Genomic DNA, 11,619 nt, shown 5'->3' on the forward strand with positions numbered 1-11,619 from the left:
TTTTCAAGTATTTAGTCACGCATAAATGACAACAGATACAAATAATATATAAAACGATTAATAAGGAATATAAGAAAATGTCTCAAATATTGTGTAATAATTGCATCATCCAAGAGAAGGACATTTCACAATAATTGCATTAAGGTGATTCGCCAAAACGCAACGATTTTGTGGGAATAAAATTTACTCTATAGGCGGGCGTCTTACCAATTCGACCACTGAGGCATGTGGTAATATTTGTCGCAATAGCAGCATAAAGATGATATCTTCGCGTCTATTTTTCGACTTTAAATTGCGCGCCGATTCGCGAATCGAACCCTGGCCGAGGTAATATTTTTCGCAATAAATTTTCTGTACTAAAACACTTGGCCGGTTAGTATCGACTAAAAAGCTTGATTATTATTATTTATTACTGGCAACTTAAAAAGATTTCTATATTTAAAAATACATTGTGCAAATATTTATCAATATTTGAAGAAGGGTCTTCATTTCTCCATATGTCGTTCAAAATACGCATAATTTTAACATTCCAAGTTTCATTCAGATTTCGTTACACAAGTTTTTAAATATTTTCGTATCAAGGTGTGTAATGTGAATGTGCCATAACAAAATTTGAACGACTTGAGTTCACATTTGCCCCCTTTTTGCGGACCTTTCTCCTTTTAAAGGGCCTTTCTTTCGAAATGTGTAATCCCTGCTGGATGACGGTAAGGATCAGTCGTATGCATTTTTACGATGTTGCAACAATATTTCTTCGTGCCGGCGGAAAGTTTTCAGCGGACGTTATATTCTACGTCATGCCGAAGGTATATTCCAAAGGGCATAATTTAAAGAAGTTTCTCTTGGGGTTGTCGCGAACCAGCGCAGCAGCCAAACGAAAACCCAGTTTGAATGTAAGAGTATGTAAATGATAGGAGCTGCCAGGAGAGAGTTCATTATAACCAGCATGGTGCGACCACAAAATTGTTCGCGGAAACTTTTGTGAATGGCAGTTAATTATAATTAATTCCGTATTGTCTACTCGACAGCTCGTGCTAATTCCTTGCCGCCGACGAATCGCACGCGAACGCGAACCACGGAGTTTCAGTTAGCACCCTCTCGCGCAGACAAATTATTACGAATGTTCAATTAAATCGTGCGTTTTCAAACTAACTTCCCCGTGCGCGGCAGTCTTTTCGGCAAATTTTGCATTTTCTCGGCCATTGTGCCACGCGCCCGTCTGGGAACTTGAGGAATGCTCTATTTAACCTTTTCCCACGTTCCGTGTACACCCAGAAGCGTAAACCCGTAATTTCGCAATTAAGAAAGACTAATTTTTCGTAAACTGATCGAGTACAGTCTCATACTTTGGCGAGGCTGCAATTCAAGGTTTAATTGTAGAGAAACTGACCTGCTAGAATTCGTCGAAAGGGCAGTTTGTATTTTCTCCCGGCGCGTCATGCAGAATGTATCCAATAAAATGACGTGTTTTCTGTCGGCTGTAAATTAACGTGGTCATAATCACGACTCCCGGCATAAATGCAATTTAACGGCCGTGTAATGGAAATTGAACAGTGATTAATTCAATCATGGTATTACATCGTTAAAAGTACAACGCAACTCGGTTCGATGCAAGTGCCCCGATACTCACTGTATCCGCAATTAGAACGATTTCGCGAGTTTAATTCCGCAGAATTAGGAGTGCGGAACTGGTTCTTCTCATCCGGGCAACTCTCGGAAATTTCAAGAGTTTATCCCGACGGAGCGAGGGTGGGATTACAGGAGAAAAAGGGGTTACAGGAGAAAAGGATGGCCCGGCACGAAAGAAAAGGGAAAAAGAAAGATGAACTTTGTCTTTAGAATAGCTGAAACCTCCTATTCTTTCCCGGCGACAAGTTTCGGCAATGATTTTCGAAATTGAAAGAACACGCCGTCTAATTCAGTATACGATAAACTACGTTGTTTGGCATCGTTTCTGTCTCTAACAAAAATTCTCTAAACTCCTGGTACAATTTTTCTTTATCGAAGCAGCTTTCTCAACTTGTAAATAGAAGAATAGATAGGTCAATACGTTCTATTTTGATTTATTACATTTAGATACATGTTCTATTTATAAAACTTTCACCGTAATACACACAACGGGTAATATAATATAATTATATAAAACACATCTATATTGTAAATCTTATTTGGCTTACACCATATATTTCGCATAATTTTAACATTAATTAGAATTGTTGATTTAAAAACAAGTTTCTCTCGAAGTTGTCGCTCTTGGAGTTAACGGACAGGTGATCATTATGAGCTCAAAAAGAATTTAATTTTTAAAAATTCTTTATGGCTGTTGTAATCCGTTAAAAATGTATTCGACAGAACTCCTTTCATCTTTTTTATTCGGAAATTGAAGAAGAATCCATCTCTTTCTGTTATCTGAGAAATAATTCTAGTAACAATTTTCCCCTCGCATTGTAAGTAATATATTCTGATAATAATTTTCCTTACACAATTTCAACCTTAATTAGAATTATTGATTCAGAAAAAGTTTCTCTCGAAGTTGTCGCTCTTGGGGTTAACGCACAGGTGATCATTATGAGTTCAAAAATAATTTAATTTAAAAAAAATTCTTTATGACTGTCGTAATCCGTTAAAAATGTACTCGAAAGAACTCTTTTTACCTTTTTTATTCGGAAAGAATTGAAAAAGAATCTATCTCTTTGTATTATCTGGGAAATAATTTTAGTAACAATTTTCTCCTCGCATTCTACGATAGATCCACTCCTCGTGTAGAATCAAATTAAAATAGCGTTGATCGACGGCCGTAAGTGGTAATAATGTAAAAGGGCAAATTAAACTTCAGCGTTGATATCTGCTTACGCGACGGCCGAAAAGATTTAACCTTAATGGAAGTTGGGAGTATATCGTGGAACGGAAATGTGCGGTGTATAGGCCCAACGAATCGCCGCGGCGGTGTGTGCGAAATAATAGGGTAATTGTTATGCTACGGCACGGTAGGCGGAGGATCTGAGCTCCGTGTCTTCGATAAGACACGACTCTGAGCATACTTAACGAACTTAACTTTCCGCGATCGTATGGGCATCTAGTTTTCGGCGGTACGATACCGGATAATGAGGAAAATGTGATAAAACCGTCTGCCGCGCCAATTTTATTATACTAGATAGGAGACGGTATTGTAACAATACTGCTCCACGTAAAACTGAAGTTTGTAAAACGAGACCTTATAAAATGTGTTCTTGCCTTATTAACTATTTCGTTAATTAAAATAAAATTTAGCTGCCAATGATAATATTAGACGTTTCTCCACCTTTCGTTCGATATAAATGTAACAATTTGATTGCGATTCTATTTCTAAAAAGCAAATAATATAATATTTCGTAAAAGAAAAATGACCTTAGATGGTCAGTTTTATGACCTTTATAACTCCAGTCCTGTTGAATATATTAAATTACTGGGATCTACTGGTTATTCGTCTATTTTCGCTGGGTTACATGGCTCTTTAGAGACATTAGTTGACCATGTTAATTCGACAAATTTATTGTACGGACATAATATTTCGCAGCCGGGAATTCTGATTTCTTTTATATTAGATGGAGTTCCCAAGTAGTATAACACCTGCAAGGTTCGAGCGTTATCCGTCAGTTATTTGTTAATCAGGTGACAAATGTCAATAACATCGTTACGTGTTGGCAAATAGAAATGACACACTTACTTTGACAAAATACGCCTCACTTTTTTTATGTAATTCTATGATAACGCTGCTTGTATACCCCGGTGTATGAAGTAGAGGTATATTTAGAGCATGTAATATCGCGGCCACATTTATGTCATGCGCAGAGAAAAGATTAATCTTTCGATTTGGCAGTGATTCGTTGATCACTTTATTCATGTCCTCAATTATTGTATTCAATAATACACCTGCGAAAAATCATACGAATATTTTATGGAAATATATAAAGACTCTATTCATAAACATATTAAATATGAATTATTTGCCATGTAAAAACTAAGGAAAAACAATTTTCCAATAACTAATGAAATTCAGTTCTTAATAGAATTGTTTGTGCTGGACTTAAAACAATAAATAACTCATATGACTATTATTGATAATGGCGTGTTCAAAAATATTGCGATAAAAATACAATTTTTAGAACTTTTAATTTTTTCTTAATCATGTTATCCCAAGAAACATAAGTAAGAAAGAGAGTAAAGAGTAACACTTAAATGTCACTTGTAACTGAAATGTATGATATTTACACACCAGTCTGAGATTAAAAATAAATAAAAAATAAATTAATAGTAGCCTAATTTTTGAATCTTGGTTTTTTATTTAAATTTTTCTTTCGGACTCTTTAAATCAATCTGAGGTTATTTTTTAATAATTAGATAACTTATAGATTATGTATACTTGATTTAAACTTGCCTCCATTGAAATATTTTAACTTGTCGTAACTCAATAATTTGAAGAATAAGAGAGTAGCTTCCAAAAGTTTGCCATTCGGAAACATGTCTTGTGTCCACTTGGGCAAAGGCAAATTCATTGAATATTGCACATATAAAGTAGTATACAAAACAGTGAGGTTCGTGATACTAGTGACATTCTCTCCTGTATACTTTGATACTGTCTCCATGAAATCATTAAACTGTTCTATTTTCTTTTTCACTTCTGAACTTTGTAGCAGATCTTTCAACATTTCCACATATCTGTTGGAAAATAATATGCACATTAGTAATTTTTAACATTGTTATCAAGAAATAACTTAAATTCGAAATATATAATCTACGTTGTAATCATGATACTTTATCATATATTAGATATTTATACACGGAAAAAATGCTGTTGAATTAAACAAAATGAAGTTGCTTGAATTAAACGTTAACGTCACGGGCTGCTACAAATATAAATAATTCACTCAATTGTATTTGCTACAGATTTTAATTTTAAGCATTAAACTAAGTATACAAATTATTAAGACAACAATCTGATGTTTTTCATTTATTAATACTGATGTGTTGTTTCAACGATTTTATTTCAATTACACTGATCTTGTTGGTACAACATCATTCTTTTTTCCGTGTGGACGATACAATTTACATTACAATTTCTTTAAGATACGGTGCATTTTTTAGCAAAGCAAAGCTACGAAATCTTGAGGATCTGTGAAGTACAAACAAAGATATTTTTATACAATAAAGTAATTGTATTAATTATTTAATTGCTTTACTTTCATTAAAAAATTAAAATAATCGACGACTCACCCTTGTGAAATATTTTTATGAACGTGAATGTAAACGCAACCGAATTATTGTTGCATCCGTTCAACGACTTATAACTATACACTCGTGAAAAGAAGAGGTTTGCTTACGTGGAGCACACAAATGGAAATAGTAAGTCATCCTGTGTCTTTGGAATATATGTCATTTCCATCGGTTGCCAAGTAAGATTCGAGTTCCACTTTTGGCCATCAACAGGCGGATAAAGCGCCGCGAGAACTAGCTGCAGGGTCATCTTAGTGCGAGACACATCTGTGCTACGTGCATAGACATTCGGCGGATAATACACATCCCCGAGCAAACTGTTGTATTTATCTCTTAGCATCAGTCCTAAGTTGTACGCTCTTATCTTGCCGGCCTTGAACGTTGTTAACAAAGATATAGAAGAGAAAGAAGGAACTGCGACCGCATTAATATTTCTTACAATAAGATGGCGCAAACTTGCAAATAAACGGGCCAGGCATTCCACGCGAAAACGAAGGAAATGAGAAGAATGTCAATCTCCAGTTGTCGCACGCGTACTTACCCGCACATTTGCTATGACACACTACGAAGGGCTTTACAAAAAGCTGAAGACGCAATGTGCATGCATTAATACTAATTTATATACATACGGAATATTTCACTTTTCGCGCTTTATATTCGAACGAGAGATTTTTTAACCCTTAAATGCATGATTTTTTGTTTTTATGATTTTTTTGCTGAATATGATACAACAAAAGGAGTACAATAAGGGAAAAATGAGAAAAAAATCTATCTTACTGTTTTTTTTTCAAGAACAAAAGGGTGTGTTGCCGAATGGCAACATCATGAAATTAGAAACATATGAAACATACGTTATTGCGTATGAAAACTTCTGAAACAGTTATTGTTTTTGTTCAAACATCGATGCCGTACATACATTCAACGCTATCCACCTAGATATCGGTATGTTGCCGAATGGCAACATGATGCATTTAAGGGTTAAAATAGATTTTGTCTCAATGACAATGCTTGGCGAAATATACTTACGATTTTCAAATTACAAGTAATTGAAAGAATGAATTTTTGTCAAACGGAACTTTAAACAATTAACAAAATTACATTTTTTTAAGCAACTTTGGCAAAAGGGACTTTGAGTTGAATTGCCGTGACAAATTAATTCTAAATCGATAAGAATCTGCTATTAAAAAAATGAGTGGTGAATGAGACCAGCTAGACACAATTTTTTAAGTTTACTTCTGCAAACACTTGCGCCATGTCATAAGACGGTCTTAGCGACAAAGGGATTAACGAAACGATGTAATATGTTGTAACGTATAAATCAGATCTTACTATCGTTAACTGCCCGTTGCCATCTGGGTAGAAATCCTTATGTTTGTATGGGTCATTTGGATAAGTTTCGAACTCGTCTGCCGTGCGATCGCCGTGTCTGAACACCTGGAAATTCCAAATTTTAATTGCGTTAGTTTTGCATACACTCAGGAAGAGGTACATTTTTCGTGAAGCAACGTGATTTTGATATCATTACCGCGCTGACTAATAGTAAGCTCGAATAATCGTCTCCTGCAGAAATACTTTCCGACTCATGGACGGCAATCGGCACCGAGATCCCTGACGTTAATAAGCAGAAGTAAAATAGTAATATTTTTACGTCCACGAAACGTTGCAGTTTCACCATCTTCTCGAACAAACGGGGTGAATCAAATTCAGATATTCCGTGACGATGAATCTACAATAAAAATGGTTCTTGGCACTTATATTATATTTCCAATAATCTTAATATAGGTTGCAGAAGTAACGAAATCACTGGCTGCCGTTGGACCTTTGTTTGAACCGACGCTTATAAGTGTCGAGCTTGAAACGTATAAACATGACATAGCAAATGTTCTATAAAAAATTCATCTTCCATCGTCTATGTTTTCTGCGCGAATGTTTATTACTTATCATCATGTTTTCAAGTTCACATTTGTGTGCGCTAAATATTATTTCGAACGTCTAGTCTGTTTAAAGAGAGTTTAGCACTTGGGCCTTTATTTATTTTCATAAACGACGGAACTTTTTTTTAATCGTCACACAAGTTCAATTGCTTAAAAGCTAATGTCTACACTGAGAAGAATTTCCATCGGATAAACCAATTAAATAGTGTTTTCGATTACGTTTTCCGATTCAATTATGGATATATCCGATGAAATTTGCAGTTACCGATGAAATTTGATCGAAAACCCGATCATATTTTTCATCGAGTATACAGTTTAATTGGATACATCCATTTGTTATTATGTAATTGGATTATCCGATTATAATTAATCGGACATTTTTCTCAGTGTATTATTAACGAGAAATAAATCACGAAATCGAAATAATTAAGTAAAATGTTTGTAAGTAGCTTGTTACGTGGTGTCACACAGAGAAAATAATAGAAAGCCAGAAAAGTAAATTTTTTCAATCTTTATCACTGAAATTTTTACATTTGTGCATGTATCTCTAAAATCAATTTTACGTTGTAGAATTACTTTTGTCATAATAATGTGTATTAATTAGTTGAATGTACGTAATAATCTGCACTGATGAACTTGAAGTTGAGTTTACATTTGATATCTATCAAACCTATAATCTGTTCGAGATATATCTGTTCAGCATTAGAAAAGGTATTATTGTGTAAGATAACGCACTCTAATCGTACTATTGCCGAGGATTAAAAATCTTTTGAACGCACTCTCTCACTGTTTTTCTCCGTAAGAACGCGCTCTGTTTACTAGATTAGCATATTATCTGACTTTGTGCAACGAAATATGATAGAAAGATACTACATCGTTGTTACAAATAGATTTGTCCGCGATAAAAAGCTAATCTAACAATAAGTACACAGTCACAGTGCTTAGATTTCTCGAGATATTTATAGTATCCCATAATAGTGTCGTCTACGATAAAATTGTTATTGTCGCGAGAAGTACCGTATCGTATTTTAATACGGCGAGAACCCATTTACTTTTATAACTGAGCATTTGAGAAATTTATTTTGAGAAAAATTACTCTTAGATTATTTATATATGATATTTGTTCATTCATTCAGCCCCACTGCTGAATAATTAGCATTAAGTCTTCCGTAATATTTGTTATTCAGCGAAAAGAAATGAATATTTGGTAGCTTAACCTAATGGTGCCATTAAATAATGCACGAATTTTATCTGTCACTCGTCATGTGTCATCCTCACAGATGTTTCGACAATCGGAGAGGAGGGAAGGAACGTTTAAATTTGGTAAATTTCCTTCGGAGAGAGATTCAGATTTGGTATGCGAATTGTTATAATAGAAAATTAGATCCACGTTAGTAGCGACAACTTAGAAGCGATAATTTACAATTAAGGTCACACTACTGGCAGCGACAACGTAATAGTTCTTCGGAAAACTTTTTAAGCGTATAATGTTGGAAAGAGTAAAAAGAATCGAACTTAAATTCAATGAATTTAAAATATATCACCTCTCATTAGAAGAACTTATCGTGTAAGGAGTTTAAAAGCGAATGAGGAAAAGTATAAAGTAGTTTCGGACCGCACAGTGGCTAACTTTCCTTCTAAGTTTAATACTGATGAACTGCGTGAATGCCCGAATAAGAATATGAATACCGAGTAAATGGATGAACACGTACCCGCAATAAGATTTAAAAAATGTAATATTAAACTTAAAAATAATACCACATCGATCGAAACTGTAAAACAATTAAAATCATTATCTTTTTTATATAGAGGTGGGTAATGAAGTCGAATATTGTTAATTAAAGCTCTTTAACTAGTACAATCTGGACTATTCTTTCAATGCGCCATTTTGAGAACGGTTTAATATTCTAATGAAAGTAATTTTTTATATGCCTTTTATTCTGCTACTAATTTGTCATCGAAAATTCAATGTGTTTTATTTATCTGACGACTTTAAAAGTTAAAAAATCTAGATGTTTTTTTAACTTTTGTATACTAATTAATTCACGTAATATTAATTTTTAATGAAAGTAAAAATTCACGATTTCATTAAAAAGTAATGGTAGGAATGAAATGTACATAAGATACTCATAAAACATTATCACTATTTCCTAGAATAACGTTTGAATTATATTTTGCATACTTGCTTGCGATGTTAAATTTTTACTTTTGTAATACTCAGAACTTAACCTCTGTACTAATTTATTTTTTATGAAGATACCCGCTCTGTCACAATTTTCATATAAACAACGGAGAATCGAAAGAAAATATTGAATTATCTTTAGCGTGATACGACTATTTATTTCAATCGAATCCACTGTCGCACTTGTACACGCAATACGACGAGTGTCTTCAGACTCTGTAGACGTTCGACTGACTTCAGTAGTTAAAAAGCTGAGATAAAAACGACAAATGTGGCAAGAAAAAAAATAGTGGGCTACACTTACACATAAGCGATGATTTACAACATGAAAAAAAAGATCTCGCAGAAGAATTGTTAATACTCTATTATATATTTGAGGTAAAAGCAACCGAACTTGCAATCAATTATATTCTATATTACATTATATAATACTAGTTTTATGAAAAGCTCTCTTAAATAAATCTCTAATCTCCGAAATCCGAATTTGTTACTAACTAAATTTATTACTAGGCAAATCTAATTCGCCGCTAAAGCAAAATAGAGTCCATCCGTAATAGAACCATGCGAAACTATTTTAGTAAATAAAATGAAAATTTGTAAAAATGTGTCTGTATAAAAACTGATGATGTTTGCTACGGGAGCGTAAGATATGTTGCTAAAGAAACCAGCGAAATCTTTTTTTTTCGTGTATCAAATAAGACGGTTGAGACTTATTCAAACTTCTGTTCAATCTTTACCTCGAAATTCTGAAGAGAATCGGAGAAAGATTAGGACTGGCCAAATCGAGAATACGACTGTGAGTTCTCACACTTTACATGTAACGAGACAGAGGTTTTCTTTGACGACTATCCGCTATCAATTCACTATATACTGTATCTGCATTAGTATATATCGCATAGATCTACATTTCTAACTCCCCCACATATAATCCCTCTTCACCCCTCGATATTATCAAGACTCAAAGACTATTTTATCTCTGATAATTCTACCTTAATCGTGTTCCCGGAAACTCGTACTTTCTCGTAATTACAATAGAATTCTCAGAATTTACAACTCCATCATCCGCGACATTCTAGCTACTGCGTCACAGATGGTCTTCGATTATTTTTTGATATTCTGAATTTTTTTATTAAAAAGAAGAATCGACTGCAAAGCGGACCTTCGCAGGACATCTTTACGGTCTATTTAAATGCATTGATAAATTAAAATAGATAAAAACATGCACGTACCAGCTTGTATGTGGGCGTACGCGTTTTATATTACGAACGGATTAGACTTCTGGAATAGAATCCCATTATTTACAATAGCTTGAACGATTGAGAGAACTTCCGACAAGTTATATTCTTCAGTAACTTCTCCCACACACGATTATGTGTTTTTGCTTCCGAGATGTGCTCCTATTTATATAGTAGTCTCGCTCTCTTGAATTTTTGTCGTTCGAATTTTCACGTGCCGAACATTGTGATACAATCGTTACGCAATGTCTTCAAGTTCCAAGAAAGATAAACGCAAATAACTTCTTCATCGATGTTGTAAACCTTATCGTCGAGATTATCTATACGATCATAAATCGTGCATGATAAATATGGTATTATTTGATATCAAGAATGCGCAAAATTCCATAATTTTTGAAATTTCGAGCTACGTTATTATCCACGTGACCCTCGCAATCGCGTATCGTTCGAATTTTTGCACGTGCTGCATTAACGCGCGTACGGGTATGCATATTCTATAGATCTGGCGATCTATTATACCTCTCTCCGAGATTTCCGAGCGGAATAATGGTGCAGGTAGAGCAGGCCTTGAAAAATTCACCGAGTTTGATTACAGTATCGCCTCTCTTTGCCGGCACGCATGGACACGATTCTATGCGGGCAGTATCTTGCCAAGTATTTTCTCATTTTCTCACTTCGCGGACGGAATCTACGTCACGTATACAAATAGCGGCTATTTCGGCATCATGGCTCTGCAATTTTCATTCCGACTCGCGAGAGCATGCCGGTTTTCATCCTCTATGAAGATCAAGCGCAACGTCAAGTCGGACGAAATTTAAAAAAGTGCCGGCTTATCAACTCTTTTACGTTGCTGGTACGCTATATGATACGTAACTTCAATTAACGTTACAGTTTCCCCGCATGCAGACTTTTCATCATTTCCTTCGTCTCCGTTTTACATCCGGAAGTTAATCTTAATCGTAATTTGATATTCTTCCCGTAAAAGAGAGAAACATATCATTTTTATACTCCATTA

At 34.6% G+C, this 11,619-nt stretch overlaps 1 protein-coding gene across 1 annotated transcript; it reads right to left on the bottom strand.

Moving 5' to 3' along the window:
- Positions 1-2,047: 2,047 nt before the first annotated feature.
- On the bottom strand, positions 2,048-10,264 carry LOC105563445 (venom acid phosphatase Acph-1-like). Its single transcript, XM_012015049.1, has 7 exons — positions 10,107-10,264; positions 6,779-6,979; positions 6,583-6,687; positions 5,361-5,626; positions 4,418-4,698; positions 3,707-3,912; positions 2,048-3,609 (listed from the first exon to the last, which is right to left on the bottom strand). Exons 2-7 carry the CDS (start codon positions 6,926-6,928, stop codon positions 3,460-3,462), a joined length of 1,158 nt encoding a protein of 385 aa, XP_011870439.1. The 5' UTR covers positions 6,929-6,979; positions 10,107-10,264; the 3' UTR covers positions 2,048-3,459.
- Between the last annotated feature and the right edge of the window lie 1,355 nt (positions 10,265-11,619).

This window comes from Vollenhovia emeryi, unplaced genomic scaffold, assembly GCF_000949405.1.
Source record: "Vollenhovia emeryi isolate VEMERY1.0 unplaced genomic scaffold, V.emery_V1.0 DF939175.1, whole genome shotgun sequence".
Classification (NCBI taxonomy): domain Eukaryota; kingdom Metazoa; phylum Arthropoda; class Insecta; order Hymenoptera; family Formicidae; genus Vollenhovia; species Vollenhovia emeryi.